Source organism: Pipra filicauda, unplaced genomic scaffold, assembly GCF_003945595.2.
Source record: "Pipra filicauda isolate LSUMZ 115617 unplaced genomic scaffold, ASM394559v2 scaffold30_size5312502_pilon, whole genome shotgun sequence".
Classification (NCBI taxonomy): domain Eukaryota; kingdom Metazoa; phylum Chordata; class Aves; order Passeriformes; family Pipridae; genus Pipra; species Pipra filicauda.
In genome coordinates, this window is record NW_024104432.1 from 208322 (window position 1) to 228592 (window position 20271).

Here is a 20271-nt window from a genome sequence, read left to right on the forward strand (position 1 = left end):
GGGCATCTTGACACAAAAGTACTATTCATATTTATATTTAGAGCACAAAAAGTTTCAAGAACATTTCTACTGTTACCTAAAACATGCATATACATATATTCCATCTTTAAATTAATTCTCATTCTCTTTTTTGTATAGAAGATCAGATTTTTGTGTTGGACTGAACAAGTCACAACTGGATTTGAGCCCTAAAATTGTTTGGGTTTTTTATTTGTTTGTTTGGATTTTTTTCTGATTTAATTCATCTAACCAATACCTAAATAGTTACAACCACCTTTCGTTCATCATTCTCCACACATTTGTTAGCCTTATCTGAGATGGGATAAACAATTCACATAAAATAATCATTTTGTCTCCAAAATCTCTCTCACACTGATTGTGTAGACATAGTGAAATTGCCTGTGTTTGTGCTTCATATTCATCATCATTTAAAATGAGAAAAAGAGAATATATAAAAATACTGGTGTATGCATTTGAACCGTGTTCTTCAACCTGTGTTTTATTATTAGCTTTGGTTTTCCTGTCTGTTGATATTATTTGCATTATACATCACATTAAGAGATTAATAGTCACTTTTGGTATAAAGCATTTTGACTTATATATGTGAAGAAGAGCAGAGATTATGGTTACTTTTTAGGACTAAGGCTAACATTTAAACACATAAATTAAAATGTCTGCATGTGAATTACTACAGAACGGTCCAGTTCTGTGGGGCTCGGGCAGGTTTAGGAGTGGAGATTTAGGTCTTTACTCACTTCCTTTATCAAGGGTTGCAAGAGCCATTTCAGATGCTCTGTAATGTGTCCAGAGAAGGGCAACGGAACTGGGCAAGGGTCTGGAGCACAAGTCTGATGAGGAGCAGCTGAAGGAGCTGAGGGAGATCAGCTTGGATGAAAGGAGGTTCAGGAGGCACCTTCTTGCTCTCTACAACTCCTGAAAGGAGGCAGTAGCCAGGTGGGGGTTGGTATTTTCTTCCAAGTAACAAGTAACAGAACAAAAGGAAATGGACACAACTTGCTCCAGGGGAGGTTTAGATTGGATGTTAGGAAAATTTCTTTCCTGAAAGGGTTGTTAAGAACAGGACGGAGTTGCCCAGGGAAATGGTGGAGTATTCATCCCTGGAGGGATTTAAAACCTACGTATATGTGGCACTTAAGGCCATGGTTAGTGGTTGGTTTGACAGCGCTGGGTTAACAGTTGGACTTGATGATCTTGAGGGTTTTTTTCAAACTAAATTATTCTGTGAGTGATTCTGCATCTTACAGTATCCTGCTTTTGTTAGGATCATGATCCAGGAGGCTGTAGATCTTCCACAGGTCACGTGTTGTTGACATCTGTCATCCTGTGGGAGTGACATAGGACCTGTGGATCACCAGAGCCCTTCTAGTCCAGTAAATGAAAGCCAGACAAGGTACCCAAGAGCATATTAAACATCAAGACTTACGTACGGGCAGCTGAATAGCATCTGCTCTTCCTTTAAGTGTAAGAAAATTTTAGCTACCTACCTTGCATGTAGACACATATTTTGTAGCTTTCCAAATGTAGGTGGCTGAAGCTGAATTGTGGTGCCTCCCCTAACAGCTTGTCAGAACAAGAGCCTTCACAGATCATCAGGATACCACTCAGAGTATCTGGAGAGAAGTTCTGCAGTGAAGAGAGGAATATGCAGAGTGAGACTGGTGGCTAAAGAAAGGAGAACACTGTCATGTGTCTCATAGTGTGGGTTTCCCCACAGTAAAATAAGCCATGAATAGAAAAGAAGGGAGTAGTCCTGAGAAATTAAGAGTGCCGAAACTGCTCAGTTAGTTTAGATTTCAATGAGGAAAAAAAAATACCTTCTGCTTAGTGTTGTTATTTTATCCTGCCATGAAAGGAAATAGAAATTGTTTGAAGCGACAGAGAAGATGACACAGAAGATCTTTCTCTCTCTGATGGAAACAATTTGACTGAAAAAAGAATCCCATTTTTCTTTGAAATATTTTTTAAGAGGTGATATTTTTCCCTCTAATGAACACATTAATGACAGCTGGAAAATCTTTCAGTATTCCAGTCTGAGCTATTTCTTCTAACTTGGATGAAGTCTCAGATCATTATGAGCTTTGATTTTTCACTATTTTCCTTATTTTTGAAATAAACTGGTCCTATTCTAAACATGCTTTGTTATCAGATACATAATCTTTTGCTCTATTGTTAAACTTTCTTTCTTTGGACTTCGCTTTTGTGAGAAAATTATTCAGTCCTAAATAATTTGCAGGCTTCATTTAAGAAATTACCAAAGCAACCACTTGCATTTTCCTGTCTGTGCTCAAGATGAATCACCCTTAAAATCCTGGACATACACTTAACGTCAATTACTGATTTGTCACATTCAGGTCTTCTCAAAAATTGCTCATATGCAATTATTTGAGTGCTGTTTATGTCAGGGAAAGCCTCTTTGTCACTTAGCATTTTCAAAAACTCAGGAAATAGTGCTTAATCTAATAATTTTCCTTTACTAGTATCTCTGATATAAACAATAACAGAGAAGCAAATGCAGTCAATGTCTTTTGAGGGAGTAGATAGCCCAGAGTGATGTTATTCTAGTTCTCACTATCTCCCCTATCAAGTCACCAAACACCTGCTCAAAGGTTGGAGGTTGATCAGAGCATTTTGAGCTCCTCCTTGAGGAGCATTTTGACTGGCAGTTTAGTCTTGGCAATATTGTTTCCTGTCCATGTCCATCTCACATGCCCTTGGAAAACTTACCACAGCAGTAGATTCACTTCAGGCTGAGAAATACCAGACAGTAGGCACAGCTATGAGTGTCTGCATTGTGCTGTGAGGTCTCAGAGAAGGAAGTAGTGTATAAAGACCCAGTGTAGAGCTATCTGTCTAGAGCTATAAATATCTATTAATGTTATATTAATATACATAGATATTAATATCCTTACATAGCTATTAATACCTAGAGCTATTCTTTACCCTAAATCATGAACAAGGAATGATACATGAGCTATCACCTGCTAGGAACAGACACTTGGGGCTCTAAAATAGCCTGTAGTTTTGTGAGATGAGATGAGCCAAATATAACAACTCATTCTGTGCTGACACTCTTCATCTCTGCCCTTTTCCCAGCCTCACTGGCTCTCTGGTATTCATCACACAGATTTTCAGGATGACTGAACAGTATTCCAGAAGAAAACCAAGCCACTCCAATGCATAATAATTGTCTACCAGGTTAGGGAATTTAGTAACTTTGATAAAAACATTCCTCCAGGTTGAAAAAGTGGCAAAGGGTATATGGTAGAAACATGTATGGGGAAATGGAGGTATAAGAGGGAATGAAGGAGAAGGATAGAGATGATTTTACTTCTTGGACAGGTGACATATGAAAACTAAGTCGACCATCTTATGCAGAGTCACTCTCAGACACCAGCCCACTAGCTGAAATTCCTTTGCAAGTCTATCTCTGTTGTCAAAACTAATAGTGATAATTACCTGTGCCATTGTGTGTGATTCCTTGGGTTATTGGTCAATCCCCAAAAAAGGAAAACAGATTTGATGGATTTTTTATTTTCTATGGCTCTCCTCTTCATATTCCCTTTTGGAGCATTTATCTAATCAGAATGACCTTATATCATAATTTGTCCAGTGATCTGACTTCCCTTTCTCCATTGTTCTAGGAAGTGAGAAAACAGATGAATGACTCTGTTTATTAGGGATAAAAGACTGGCAGATGGACGGGCCCAAAGAGTGGTGGTGAAGGTCCTAAATCCAGTTGGCGTCCAGCTATGAGTAGTGTTACAATTCTCCGAATCTATTTCTCAGACATCCCTGCCCAACAGCTGCTTACCATGTCTGGAAGAGAGAAAAGTGTTTCTCCCATGTGTTGTCATGAGAGATCTATGCTTGCTTCATGTTCACATGCAAAAGAAGTACCAATGTCCCTCAACTGTAAATGCTTCATATTTGTTATTTCCTGTCCTCCATTAACTTTCTTTTTGTTAGAAGTAAGATGTATTATTGCCTTGGCCATCTTGTCTTCTTTACTGAGTAAAGGGTCAGTGGAACATCAGTCATATTTTACCATTCTATTTCTTCTAGAAACCTCTGAAATTACCTGTGTATCTGCTAAATATAAGAATATAAATATAAGAAAAATAACCAAAACGTATATAGAAGTGTGACCTTTTGGTTGCTCTTCTTAAGCCCTGATTAATCAGATTAAAACTGAACAAGGAAGAAAAAAGACTTTTCTTATTAATGTGACAATATGATGTAATATTTTTTAATAATAGTAATAGTAACAATAATGATAATAATGAAACAGTTTTATTAAAATTATTTCATAATTATATCTACCACACGTAGGATGTAGATAGAGTCAGCCCAGAATAGAAACCATTGTTAAAATACTTTTGTCTGTTCTACACAAAATAGCCTATTTCTTTCTTCATATCAGCTTCATACAGGCAGAATACCTCTAGCTCAGCAATGGCTGGTTTTGGTTTGACTCCATCCGACAGTCTTCACTTCCCCCAGTGTTGATCCACTGATCCATCTGATAGACAAAAGCATCAAAAGTGGTTGAAAGGTGTTTCTTCTGGCAGAAGAGTTTATTCTCGGGGCTGAGCTCTTCAATTCTCCTTTCAGACCACCAGGGATGCCCTAACATTGACCCAACACAGAAAACTGAGACATTTCCTTCTTAGGTTCTTCTCTGCTCTCTTGTAGTAGAGTTTCATTGACACACTTTCACTGGGTTGAGCCCCTCATATAATCCGGGGAACTCATCTCCCAGTCTGTAGACCCTGACTGCTTTTGTGCATGAGCAAAGTGTTCACCTGGCTGGCAACGTTAAGAAAGGGAAGTTTATATGTTTAGCAAGAACTATAAACCACTGTGAAGTCACATGTACGTTGTGGTTTCTAATTCGTGACGTAAGTGTACAAAGTTCTAGGGCACGATTATTCAACTCTAATATCTGCATCTCACATTAGTTAGATGAATAGCACTCACAAATGTTCTTAGGGCTAAAGTGGTTATGTTATGTGGCAGCTGAGGAGATACAAAGGTCCTGGGAATTAGATGACTGAAGGTGGAGTAAACAGCAAAGTCACTCCGTGGGCTTAGCCCAGTGGTTCTGCTATAAGTTTCAAAAGCCACATACAGTGATTATAATTATCATTAGAGACATGAACTATGAAGGAACTGAAGTGAGAGTTGAAGCTCATAAATAGGAAAAACCTGCTTACCTATACCTTGTATATCATGATTAGTAAAAATATTCGATAAACGGGTTTTGAAATTGAAAGAGACATCCATGCCATGGTTTTCTAGAGGTGGATGATTTATCACACTCAATTCAAAATTCTTCATCACAGGACAAATGTTTCCATTAACCTTTCTTTCATGGAAGCCGGCAGCCATCTACACCTTACTAAATCCAAGGCACCATCCAAGCTAATAGCCAAGTGGATGTAGTCAACTCGCTAATTACTTCCCCTGAAATGACAAGAAGTGAATTTGTAGCTGTCAGATCCTCCGATCCTCCCACTCAGTAGCACAATCACGGACTTGAAAGAGTGGTGAAATTGCTACCTGCTATTCTTGTTCCCCAAGATAAGGGTACTTGGACTCCTGTTAATTATCATGTTTTGATTAAACAGGAGTACTTTGTTCACTTTGTTCGTGTACAGCTTTGGATAAAATGACATTTTTCTGGAAGCAGAGAAAGTAATGATATGCCTTTATTAAATATTTAGTAGCATTATCTATATTGCAAGTGGTTTGCAACAGCAAGTGCAAAGGTTTGCCTGAATTATATTTAGCCTTGACTTGCAAAATTGCCAACTTTTGTAGAGAAATTATAATTTCTCTGCAATAGCTGATTCTGAGAAAAATAGTCTTATTCACATGGGTGGGGCACTTTACAAACAAAATTTAGTCTTTGTGAAGAATTGCACTACAAGGTCTGATGAAGAGCTGATGAGTTTTCTGGGAAACAAGTTATATCCTATATAGTAATTTATACAAATTTAGTCATACATCTGCTTATTTTCAGGTTAAAATAATGAATGAGAGCTTTGTTGGTAACAGCATTGGCACTGGGACCGATACCTGTTGCACAGGGACAAATTATTGAGATAAAATTTGTCAGTCGTTCATCCAAATCCCTGCTGTATCCCCGCCTCTAAGTTGTAGCCCATTATTTAAAGGATGTGACCTGTACTACATCCAGAAGAATCTTATGTGATATGAGATTAAGCTATGAGAATGACCATCTCCATCCATATATTTACAGAAAAGAAGGAAGAGGGGTGCATTGTTTTCTAGACTTCATTTTGGTTTTACAAACTGTAATTTGACCTTGATTAGAATTTGTAACCGCTCTGCTTTTCATGGGGCCTTGTGAATATTTATTTTTCTTTAACTAATAAAAATTGTATTTTAAGGAGGGAAAATTCTTATCTGCAACTAGAAAATAAAATTTTGCAAACAATAAAAAAAAAAAATATTTAGTGTAGAGTTATAAAAATAGCCTATTTCTATAGCAGAAGATATTTGTGTTGGTGGTTTTTCATGTTTAATTTTCAATCTGTTCCTGGTCCTAATATATTTTGCAGGACTAGATAAGCAGTTTTAGACATCATAGCTAATTGACATAGGAATTAATTTATGATACTCTCAGCCTTTAATGTCTCTCTGTGTTTGTATACACAGGTGCATACATACCACTGCACGAACACACAAAACTACAAACAGATGTCTTATATATGTGTATATATCTAATCTCTCTGTAATGAAATACCTCATGGGGATGGATAACTGTCAGTACTCAGTTTAGAAGGATTTGTTGCCCTGTTGCTTCAGAATATTGAGTTGGAATTGAACCCAAATCAAAAGTGCACAAGTGTTGACTGTATGGAGGGCAAGTAGTGCAGAGAGGGGTTTTGCTACCATGAATACAGGCTAAAGATGTTGTGCTAACATACACTGTCATAAAACTTCGAGCCCTGGTGACAGGCATATGACTGTGTGTAAGGTGCTGCATGACCAGACAAGGCAGCAATGACTTTGCTTTGCTGGCTACTGAGGTCTTATGTTTTTTTAACTCCATTGCCTGAAAGTGGGTATCTTACCTTGAATTTTCTGTTGTACATTATGCTTTGTATTCTTCTTGATTAGTGCATGTAGAAGAAAACCTCTCCCATGCAACATCGTTCAGGACAATCAGTCTTAATTTTGGTTCTTCTTGAAAGCCATGCCAGCCATTTTCTTCTTCTCCAACTGTTTTGTTAATAAACATCATGACCACAAGGACTCAAAGGTAGAAGAGAAACCAGATTTGACTGGCTCAAAGTTCAATTCACTTGAAATTCTGAACACATAAAACATTTTAGAGCACAGATAATGCTTTTATGCCATTTTTTTTTTTTGTGCTTACTGAAGACTAATTGAGATTAAGCTGCTTTTGCTTCCCATGCTTTTCAGCAGAGAAGGAAAGCATACCATAGTAATGAAACTGTAAGCTGATGCCGAAGAAGAGAAGAGCTGTTTGTACACATAGGTACAACTGAAAAAAAAAAAATAGAAGACGGAAAGTACAATGTATAACTCATTTCCCAATTTTCAGGGCACAGGGTGCATTTCAAGTCACCAAAAAGTCTGGCACATACACATCCAAAGCTGAAAATCAATCAGGCTCCTTCAGCAGCTCGGTGTTATCAGTCTTGCCCTGTAGAAGAGCACAGATCTGAAACATTAGGCAGCCCAACAAGAGGGAGGAAGATAATTTGAGAGCAGCTGTTTTAAGACAGATACATAATGGCATTAGGAGAGGAGCACTGCAGTGAGGTGAGAACTGAACAGAAATGCCCATTAGGCTGAGGAAGCTTTTAGTTGAATTATTGGAAGCAGATGCAGCCAGATACTAAGGTAAAGGAGTGAGACAAGAGTACAGTGAAGATGGCTCAGTTAAAAACTGCTGATAACAAATAGTCAGAGCTCCATGGGACTTACTGAGCCTAAACTAAGATTTTTATTCTGCAACAATTCTAGATGCTCAACAGGTTATCTGTGAAGATGTTCAGGGCCAGGTTGGATGGGGCTTTGAGCAACCTGGTCAAGTGGAAAGTGTCTTTGCCTGTGGTAGGGGGATTGGAACAAGATTCTTTAAGGTCTCTTAAACTCAAACCATTCTGTGATTCTATGATTCTATGCCCCATGCCCTTCCAAGTATCTAGACACCACATTTCATTGATTAAGATTAAGTCCAGAGGTTTATTTGAGGATTGGGGCATAGTCTAGTTATGCTTCTGCTTTCCACTGAAGATATCAGCAATGCTTATATTAGGAGGACAAAATCAACAAACATTTTTCAGCACTTTTGTTTTCAACCTTAGAGAACAGTAGGTTTTTTTTTCTCCTTCTATTTACATCTTTACTCCTTGAAATCATCAATTATCTTATGAATTGCAGAATCATAGAACGGTTTTCATTGGAAGGGACCTTAAAGCTCATCTCATTCCAATCCTCTTGAGATGGGCAGGGACACCTTCTACTGTCCCAGGTTGCTCCAAGCCCTGTCGAACCAGACATTGAACACCTTCAGGGATGGGGCAGCCACAGCTTTTCTGGGCAACTTTGCCAGTGAGCACTCAAGGATTAGTTTTTATGCACCATTGAAGACAGAGGAATTTCTAAAACAGAGCACAGTATTTAGTTAAGAGCATGACATGAAAATGAGCAAAGGCTAAAAAAAGGAAACGAAGAATTGTGTCTTCTGTTGGAATTAAGGAGAACTGGAATGTGCAACAGTGATATGTATTTGAATTTAGCAAGGCCATTTGAAAACATCATTACAGAATATTTTCTGAAGACATATGTGGCCAAAACCTTGGTTTAGTATCTTATCTGAAAATATGTTTATGGTAATTTGAATACTAAAATGAAAACTGAGACATAGAAAGTACTGTATTTTTCATCATGCAACTGAATATGTAATGAATAAATGTATGAATTCCTTTTATGATAAGCACTTAACGTGAATAATGTTTTGTTTTTTCTCACACTATTTTAATTTCCTCAAGGCCTTTTTTTATAGTCTAGCAGAGAGGTAATATCTGCATTAAATGCTGCATTACTTACCTGTGTCTCTTTCATAGAAACAGCTGAGGTGTTCAAAGTGAGTGCTTAGTGAAGGAAGTGTTTCTGTCTTTGGGTTTGGGAAGGCAAATATCTTCTGCAAACCATCACCAAGATTCTTCTGCCTGGGATGATGTTGTCTGTCACTATTGCTTTTTTAGGTGGGAGAAGGCAATTTGTGCTGTTAACACAAAACTGAGCAAAACCTGAAGGATCTGGCAAAGACCTGACAAAGCTACAGAAGTGACAGCACAAAGGCAAATGCAGTTCAATGCTGAGAAATGAAAAACAGCATCCCTGGAAAGAATATTCTTAAGAAGTGTTCTTAATTGCAAATATAATGTAGAATGATGTAACAGAACTGGAATATTTACATATCCCAGTTTCTGGTCAAGTACTAATATTCCTACTTGCATTATTTTAAGGGATACTGCTATCTATGAGAGTATTTACAGAATACAAGGCAATCAAATCTGTCAGTTCTACTCTTCTAAACCATCCATTGCTTATCATGTGTGCATAGCTCATAGGAAGGCACCTTCTGTGACTTGGTGTCCTTGTCTGCAAAATGCTGATAGCAGTGTTCACCCAAATTATAAAACACCAATACTCCAGGAAAATAATTATGTGCTAAGGGAGGTTGTAATACCAATGTATTTTGATGGGTAATTCCTATGACATGCATATTCTTATCTCAAATAGAAGGAGCTTATGTGTAGTATTTGGTACAGTGGTTTACATCTCTGTTCATCCACTCTTTCTATTCAAAAATTCCTTGCTGTAAATAGAAACAGCACCCATCCAGCCAAAGACTCATGACCATCCTAAATTCAGGAGCATTGCTAAATTAAAATGCATTTGTAGCAGATAATCTAAGCACAACAAGAGCTGTATCTCCTGCTGTTTCTTTGGCACACAGTGAGAACAACAAAAGGCAGAATTCCAGGTGTGGCTGACTGAGCTTGGATTCCTTCTGCTGGTTTGATACCTCCTCAGCCAAATAAACAATCTTTTGGCTCATCTACATATGTGAATCTGATTGGTTTTAACTGCAATTAATATTGTATAAGACAGAAGAGAGTATTTATTTAGAAGGCATGTAGGCAGAATTAACAAATGGAAGAAAGAAGCAGCTGACCTACATTTCAGGGACTGGAACTTGTCTGTAATGCAGATGAAAAGCCCGTTCCAACTCCCCTTTAAATTGTACACCATCCAAATCTATTTGTCATGAAGCAGTTACCTGCTCATAGCTGAAAAAATACTTTGATATATTTTTTATGAATTCAGCTTCTCCAGTGCTAAGATAACTGATTGCAACACAGCTTTGAATTAATTACTGTACCTCTGTCTCCAGAATGATGTCTTATAAGAAAAGGAAAGCTGAAAAAAGAGAATGTATTAATTTTACACACACACACACACACACACACACACACACAAAGCCAGATATCAAAAAGCTTAAAAATTGTAAAGATTTTTTTTCCTTTCTTCTGTAGTACTACAATAGGCAATCAAACAATTAAGAAACAGAAGTTAGAAAAAAAACCTTTGAAGAAAACATTTTTTCATGGTTTAAATGAGATATAGGGGAAAAGGAACAAGTGCCATTCCAAAAACAATTGGTGCTCTGTTTGTTTTCTCCCACCCTGCAAAACAGTAAATGGTCAGTAATAATGGAATCCAAATGGTATTGTCCCTTGTGATGAATTTTTTATCTATTTTCATTTTTATTTTTATTCTTCATAAGAAATAAGATTTTTAAAAAGTCCATATTACATGTGGAAAAAAAATAAAAAAGAAATTCTCTTTAACTATACAGTTCATATATTCACATATTATTCAGATTGAAAGGATGGAGGAGTTTTGTTTCATTTTTTTCTTTAGTATCCTAAAAAATGACCATTGTTTCAGTCAGTGTTTGAAACATTGTTAGATTTTACAGCAATATGAATAAACTCCATTCACAGTCTTTTTCTTATAATGTCCTATCTTTCTACTACATATTACCTAAACCAAAAATAGAGACTTTACAGTTAGCCTCACAGAAAAAGACTTGAACTTAATATGAAATACATAGTTATAGTGTGATTTATTGCCTGATGTCTGTTTTGTATGTTGTCTTAATACTTTACTGAAGCAGCAGCTGTACTTTGGCCTTTTAATAAATAACCCTCCTTAGAACTGTAGGATGTAAAGTGGCTTAGTAGCCCCCAAATTAACTTCAAAAGGAACATTATACTCATATTATAAATTAATTAGGTGAAAGAAAATGTAAAGTACTCAAACATTGTGAGTAGTGTAAATACACAGGACATCATTTGTAATAATGTGAATAATTTTTAAAGAGAGGATATTGGAGAGTGATTTTGTTAGTATTCATGGTGAAGACTTTCCTGCTCTTTTTTTTATATACACTCACATGTTATTTCAGGGGAACATCTTCACTTCTCTGTCCACAGGCAAACAGCATGTTCCTGCTCTTTACAGCAGGGTCTCAGGGCTTCTCTTTCCTTAATGTGACCATAATTTGTACAGTGCTGTCTAAAATTACAAGATTATGCACACAGTATTCCCTTCTGAAATCCTGTGGGAAACATGCAAAGATACCCAGGGTTTGTGCTTAACATTATAGCTATGAATAAACCAAAAACATATTAACTGGGTCCAGTATACAAACACACCCAACTTTTGATCTCTGGAAGGTGGTTTCTTTCTGGGTTGATGCCTCTGCCTCGTAGTCTAAATAAAATAAAGGTGTTTGTCTGTGTAACAGACAGGAAAGAGAGCTGAACCTCTATTTATACTACTTTCTGAGATTAAATCCCAGTTTAAAAGTACTAATTGTAGAACAGGACTAAATAGTACCCTTCCACTCTTGGCTTGTCTTGGTCCATATCACATGATATGTGAAACATAGTTTTCAATTTATGCATCTTCCTTCTACCTCCTGCCTTAGAAGGTATACATTATCCTAATAACTCAAGAAATCAGTGAATCCACAGGATAAATGTAAAGATAGTGTCCTTCAAAGGAGTGACTGGGTTTGAGCATTAAGAAGGTATCAGCTCATAAGTGGCTGCTACAATGTGATCTCTGGTATGAGGGTGTTGGCTCAAAATAGTGATTTCTTTGGTAAGTGGGGGCTTTAGAACTTCCCTTATATGTGCTTTAAGTAAGAGTTAAAACTCTCATCTGTTTTCCATTCAAATGCTTGAGAATACCCCCAGCTTAGCACACCCCAACTAAGGACATACTTAAGCGTTTCTATATTATCTGTGTTATCGTGCTTTTTGCACATATGCAGAGAGAGAATGTTACAAGGGAAACTCATAACTCCTCTCAGTTTCATCTCTTCATTTCCCAGGGCAAAAGCAAATCCTGTAAGTGGAAAGCATTTTCCAAATTCATTTGCCTAGAAAACCATTCAGATTCATGTGCTTGGTCAATGCTTAACACAACATGTTTCTCCACCACCAACTGAAGACATTAGCATATATCAAAGATCAAACTGGGACAGTGATTCTGGTACTTCATTGGGAAATGCTTTAAGGTCAGTAGTTTGGGAAAACAAACTAAATGAAAATGACAAAATGTGCTTGTGCATTCAGCATTGTCTCTGCAAGGGAAAAGGGTTATAAATACAGTCCGGCTTCAATTTTAGCAGTTGACAGTTCACTGACGACAGTGACGTGGTATCAGGGTACACCTGAAGTAGCTCAGCAGGGTAGATCTCTTACATTTACTTACTGAAAGCTGTAACTTATATTCAGAGGCCAGTGGGTCTTCTAGTTATAACAAACTCTGGATTCCCAATTCATTTCCTTGGCAAATAAGACAGGATTTATTTAGATTCATTTTTATCCAAGCTGAATTTATGTCGGCAAATTTCTCTCTGCATTAACTTTTTTAAAGCTGCTGTATTAAAATTCACATTGGTCTAACTGAAGGGAGAAGTAGGACCATTGGCTTCAGAGAATCCAGTTGCAGAGCCAAAAGTGCAAGTTAAGTTTATGCAAGTCATATGTTAATTATATATACAGTAATGTAATGCAAATGGGCACCCACCTGCATGGAATTATATCAATAATACTTGATAGTGTTAATAGATTTCATATGAAGGAAATACCATGATTGATTTTGCATATTTCCATATTTTGTTTTCACTTTTTAGTTAACAAGAAAATTATAAAAAAAGAAAGAAGAAAATAAATCTACTGCAGATACCACTGTGATAACAGATTACTTAAACTGCAAGTAGCCAGTTCCTTCTATATGACCTCCCTTTGGCACAGAGTTTCTTATTCAGCAATCCCTACAAAAAGATCTATTAACCAAAACATCTGCTGGTTGGCTTGGTCTGGCTTTCTCAGCATGGCAACGTATCATGCAATTAATTAAGTCTCTGAGCCATCCTAATATCAAGTGGATTAGGTATTTGTTTAAAGCAAGGCACATGCCTATTAATTTGCTGAGCTGAGGCCCAGAGTAAAGAGGAGAGTCGTGGAAAATATTGTATGTGATAATGTCATTAAAGATAGCAATTCTCTGGCTGCATATGAGGGGTCCTGAGTTAAGGTTGTCCAGAACCATTTGCATCCAAATGCTTTAGTTTTTCTCTTGTGCAGGTAGAAAGCAGGTTTTCACATGCTTTTATAAAGTGCTATATGATGCAATACACATATTATGGCACAAACTGTAATGTCTTGAGAATTACATCCACCTACAGTATAATCCCATATTATAATCCCAATATTATCTCAACATTTATTGAGAGCCCAGTCCTGAGGGTCTCTGGCAGGATTGACTGTTTGGATAGGCCTAGCTATATTCTGATGATGATTAATGACACCTCTCAGACACATCAAAAGCACTTGTCTTCATGCCTCAGTGCACAGCCAATGCATAATGTCAGCCACAAAACCCACTCAGACTGCTCTACATTATTGTTTAATTAAACAACATAGATAAGTTCCAAGACTATTTCAAGTATAAACATGGAACAGTATCTAAGCTCCTTTTAATCTTATGAAGAAAATGCAAATGTTGAGAGGGGAATGAAATTGAAATGTGAGGAAAACATCTTGTATAAATAGGAATCCACCTTTTCTTTGTTTTTCTTCTTCTAAATTTAGGTTGACAAAATCATGAGCTAAGGGAACAGCCCATGAAAGAGAGTTTTTCCTTCTCCGCCCCCAGCAATGAAAAGTGTGAGGACACTGATTATAGAATTTATTCAAAAAAAAAAATCTATCCTCAGCCTCTCTTGGAGATATACGGAAGTTTAAATAACTGTTCTGACATACCTGAGGCAGGAGCCCCCTTCAGCCATAAGGAGTCTATCCCAATAATTTAGACAATTCTTAAATTGAAATTATGTGCTAGAAAAGCTCTGTGGAAGGATCATTGTGGTAAGCAAAAACCTCTCTCCTGCATAGTACCAGCGCAACATCACTGAATCTTTGTGACTTAAACAGCACCTGTGGTCTGTGCTACCCTTTTAAAGAAAGATAAATTTAATTTTTATATTTTGAGGTATGTGATAGAAAGGACTCTCTTTTACTAATAGTTTGTAGTGATGATAGGATTTCAAAAAGGGACTTTTTGACTTGAAGTAAAGCAAAGTTAGGTCAGACTGAAGAGCTTTTGAAAAGCCTACTCCAAACTGGCAAAACTATTTCATTTTCCATTCTCTGAGCCACTCATATGCTTAATCAAACTGCACCGTGTCTTTCAGAGGATGCCTATAAAACTCAAGTCCGAATCGATGATGAACCAGCCTATTTGGACATTCTAGACACTGCTGGGCAGGTGAGTAATTTTTCAATGTGAATCATTCAATCAGAGAAAAACTCAAAGATTTTAACCTCAGATTTACAGGTCATACAGCTAGAAAAGAGGTTCCCTATTCAAACATAAAAGTACCAGTGGCAGAATAACACCGAGGAATTAACAAAGGAGAAGATTAAAGCAGTGCTGCAGTATAGCATAGTTTAACTTCCAAATTTTAGGAGAAGGGTTTAAATAAGCAAAGTTTAAATAAGCAAAAGACAAAAAGCTGTTTGTTTCTTTTTCTCTTTCTTACAGGAATATCTATCACAATAATGGAATGAATAAATGCTGTTATTAGTTTGTCTTATGTCTTTCTCACTCCTGCTTTTCTGTGTATACTTCAGGAATTTTCTGGTCTTACTTGTAGATTAAGTATCTTGTTACACCTCTTCTCCTCCCCACACTATATTTAAATATCAAATGCTGACCAAGAAGGAAAAGGTCTTAATGCCAAAAGTAGCACACATACAGGTTGCCTAGAGAAGCTGTGGCTGCCCTATCCCTGGAAGTGTCCAAGGATGGATTTCACGGGGCTTGGAGCAACCTGATCTAGTGGAAAGTGTCCCTGCCCATGGCAGGGTGTTGGAACGAGACAATCTTTAAGGTCTCTTCCAACAGAAGCCATTCTCTGTTTCTGTGATTTCTGTGACAACATGTATGTGCTCATGTGAACATCACTCAGGGAACTAATTTTCACGTACAATAATGAAGACAAAAGAGTTAAATACAAGAATTTCTTCTACCTGACTCAGTTCATTCTCTTTCAGTCTTAACATATTTTTACTATTTAATCAAAGCAAACACTTGCTGCCAGTTGTTGATCTTTTCCTGAGGTGTGTCTTAGGTTCTGCCTGAAGGCTTCGAAAATTTTACCAGTTTCCATAATGTGTGTGAACCTTGTACAGGAACAAGATAACCAACAAGGAGAACAGGTACTTAAAACAAATAAGCAAACAAAGATTTAGGAAGTAGAAGCCTGGAAGCCTTGATATCTACTCCTCAGATGTCTGGGTGTACCTGATCTGGGCACTGCAAATGGTGGGGAATGCAGTCTGCTGCCAGGAATTTAAGGAAACTCATCTATTGTCAGGCATGTTCAAATTTTGGGAAAAATCCCCCATAAAACTGTATAATTTTTGCATTTTTGTTTTATTTTTGATCATATAAAAAAACTAGAACTAAGCCTCATTCTTACTTTATGGGGTATGGATATGATTGCCCAGATTAAGAATTTTAACAGAACAGACAATTGTAAGGTAAGAAATGAAATGAGAATAATGCAGTCAGTGAAAGCTGCTAAGAGCAATAGTAAAGATAGAGAGTTTTGAGATTTGTTTCTAGAAGGAGTCATAATTTTAGAGGTCCTTGGCATCTAATGATAGTAATAAAATGCAGTACAGGTATTTCCTGGAATCAGAATTTTTAAGGTTGGAAAAGATCTTTAAGATAATTGAGTCCAACTATTCCCCAGCCCTACCAAACCCACCACTAAACCATGTACCCAAGTGCCACATCTACATGTCTTTTCAATCCCTCTAGGGATGGTGACTCCACCACTGCCCTGGGAGGCCTGCACCAGTGATCGACAATCCTTTCAGTGAAGAAATTTTTTCTTAAGATCCCATTTAAACCTCCCCTGTTCCCTCAGCCACTCTTCTTCATAGCAAGCAGAGAGCTGTGGCAGAAGCACCACACTCTGCAGATACATCATCCCAGGCCACTGTGCAGCCTGGCCACAGCTATTCTACTTCAGTTGGATTGATTCCACCGAGCTGAATTGATATGAGAAAATCTCTGTTTTAAATTTCCCTGTTGTTCCAGTGGCGACTGTCATCACTGAAGCACGTCCCAGTGTCACTGTGTTAGGAAGCTCTTCCCACTTTCCTTCCCTGCTATTTTTCAGGGGCTGTCCATTCTAAGTGCCCTGGATTTAGCTGCTTGTCTTTGCAGATGTCTTTGGATTTGTTGCCTCTCTACTACACAGTTCCAGAATAAATCAAGACCTAATCCAACTCCCATTGAAGTCAACAGCTGAAATAGCCTCTTTCTTCACAGAGGACTTAATGTTGCTCTCACTGAAGCTCATCCTGAATTTCTGCTCTGACTTTGGTGACTCAGGGTAAAAATCCAAGACACCCACTTGTGCTGTCAATGGTGTGTGCTCTGATGCTGCCTTGCTGAATTTTTTTACCTAAGTTTTGTGTTAAATTAGAGATGGTGTTACAGCTTCTAAATCATGCAATGGAAATCTCATTTCTCTGGGTGCCCTCGCAGTTATAAATACTTCATCATTAGCTTTGAATAATGACTTTAATCACTTCAGAAGATAAAGGAGCTAAAATTGTAATTCATCCCTATTTGGGAAACACAGGAAGTCAATAGAGAAACCAACTGAAGTTAATGTACTTTGTTGTTGTGCTTGAGGATATGTTTCAACAAATATCTTCTCCTTTCCTTACTGTACCTATACAGTAATTGAAGACTTCAACGCTGACCAAATTAATTAATAATAATTCATATACTTTGTTATTAACAATCTAGAGCTAAAAATCCACATGAGAATTCATACCTGACACTAGATAAAAATCTTTGATATTTTAACTGTTAGATGCAGTTTGAGGCACTAAAAAGACAGATGGTGGTTCAGGAATACATTTATGGTTCTCAAATTTCTGAAGTTAAAAAACATTCAAACAAAGTGAAAAACAGGAACATTAGTAAACTATTTGTATGGTTCATCTAGTTACTGATCTTTATCTTCTTTTGCATATAGATAGACACTAATAAATGCAACCAACTGCTTCTCTCAGGAAGCAAACTGATGTTCCATAAACTCTGGATCCATGTTTTATGCATCTTCATTTGTCCTTTTGTGCTATTCCAATACTTTTTTTCCGCTGAAGGTAAAACAAGAGGCATTTTGTTAATGAATGTAAGGGCCAGTGTAAGTAGTTAAGCTTCACCGAACTCACTGCACCTGCTTTCACCACCCTCTACACCTGCCAGCTGGGTAGCCTGTCTTTGCTCACCACAATCAACCTCAGACAGAATAAGGTTGTGTTTACCTCAGAGAGTTTCAAGAGCAGGTATTGCTGATGTAGCTCCTCTTAGCTGTATTGCCATAAACAGACCTTTCTTGAGCAATTCCTACCAAAAACCTGTTGTGCAGCAACAAAATGAACAAAAAAATGATGTTGTTTTTTCTTTTTCAATGGCATAGTGAATGTAGAAGAAGCTATCAGTAATTCCTTTAGTTAGCTATCGGTGATGCCTTTGGCTCTTTAAATAGAAGTAATCTCCTTAAACAAAAAGTTTTCTTTTTGCATCTACATTTCAAATAAAACAAACCAAAAAAGCAAATAAAACTGAACAGAGGGTAAATGTGAGATTGAGGTCACATTTACAAAACTGAGGAAGTTTATTTTGCTAACTTTTAACTCTCAAAACTCTCAAGGCTATGTACAATGTGGCATGTGATGTATATTGGAAAATCTTAGTGGAAACCAGGAAGCACAAATGATTATCTATAAAGATAGCTTGAACTTCCTTGTTCACCCATATCCATGAGACATTTGTTGAGGAACTCTCCCTTGAAATTCACCCATGTGCTTCTGTCTGTTGAGTTTGGAAGTGGTGTTTGGGGAGGTGGTTCTGGGATTTCTCCTTTCTTATCCAAAGTGTTGGAAAACTAATCTACTTTTACATACATTCGATTCAAACTGACATAAGCTCTTTGATTTCGGGGAAACTTGTGGGTGCAAATGAAAGGGCATTCAGACCTCAAGCTCTTTATTCTGTATTCAGTTCCCTTCACAATTATTCTCAGAGAGCGACAACTCCCGGCTGCTCCAACCGCGCACAAAAACCTTCCACACAGAGTTGTAGGAACCTTCTGTTCATTCCTTTGTGTTTTATCAGCCTCTCCTTTAACTTAAAAATATGTTGCTACTTCTGGAGCCCAGAAGTATGCTTCTCGTGGAGCACACGCAGCAGTTATCTCTCCTGCTGTATTTATAAACTGTTGACTGACACAGGAGCTTTTATTCCTGCCGCAGCTTTCCTCTCTATGACACATTACCCAATCTCTCTGTTCAAACCTCACGCCGAACACTAAAAAAGCAGCAGAGTTCCCTTCACTGAAAACCAATCTGAGATGACTCTGTGACTCTATTAAAAAAGGCAAAATTGTTTTCAGACACAAAGCAGGCAAATCCACAGGAATATGGATTTCCGTACCTGTCAGTGAGACAGTACATTTCGAGATTATTGCACCAATTTTTGTCTGCTAAAATGTGGGCTTTTTATGATAAACTTAGTGCACCAGTATATTTCCCAGGTGTGAGTCAGAGACTTGAAAAATTGGCCTTAAAATGTGATGGCATGCCATTTCAGGGAGATTTTCCTTTGTCTGGAGCTGTGTGCGCGTGAATTCATTTCCAGGCAGACACTTTTCAACCTGACAGCAACAGTGCGCTCTATACTGGAATCCATCTCTCAAATTGCTAGCAAATCACAGGACATGTTTATCCTGCCAGCCTGCAGGACTATGATTCTTACCCCCTGCTTCAAGCTTTGAAGAGGATCTGTATTAGTCCCAAGAGCCCTTCAGATAAACACACTTTCTCAGACTAAACACTATGGTCCGATGATTCACTCAGGCTGTTATCTAAGATCCTTCTGCTTATTATCTAAACGTGCTGCTCTAATCCCGAATCAATGGAAGTCAAATATCAAAGTACACTACTGCAGCTTATCTCAAGGAAATGTAAGATTCCTTTTTGGCAGTAATTATGTCTTAATGGGCCTTTACAGCGTGTTCTTATGAGGGGAAAATAATTTGAGTGTGCTTTCTGCTAGGTACTGAAGTGCGTAAATGAAATCCACTTTATTTTTAAAGCATAGGGGCAGTGAAGTAAGCAGCAACCATTAACACTGTATTAAGCGAAGAACATTAGTTTTATCTTCTTTGTATGCTGTTTTTTTCATAGGCTGTTGATGACAAACTTAGAAAGTCAAACCCTAGCACTGGAAATTATGTGGATTCTCAAGACAAATTGCTCTGTACTTTCTGGAAAGAACTAAAATCTCTCCCTTGACCCAGTCATTTTATTCGGCAGTGGACAGATTTTGAAGACACACTTAATAGGCACAGATACTGAGTGAAAAAGAAAACAAAACTGTTACAATAAATCACAGATGAAATTGCAGACATGGCACCAATTTCCTTCAAATTATGGGCAAAATATTCTTCAGTAGGAAAAGATCTAGGCATATGCTGCCAAAAAGAAAAAAGAGTATATTAGCGAAGAAGGA

The 20271-nt window shown here is 37.5% G+C and overlaps 1 protein-coding gene across 1 annotated transcript in view; it reads left to right on the plus strand.

The window, feature by feature from the left end:
• The window catches only part of LOC113983508 (GTP-binding protein Rit2), an 86484-nt gene that overhangs the window by 51686 nt on the left and 14527 nt on the right, over nucleotides 1–20271 (plus strand). Inside the window, exon 3 of the mRNA XM_039383437.1 lies at nucleotides 14864–14937. Coding sequence (XP_039239371.1) covers nucleotides 14864–14937 — 74 coding nt within the window. The remainder of the gene's footprint in view (nucleotides 1–14863; nucleotides 14938–20271) is intronic.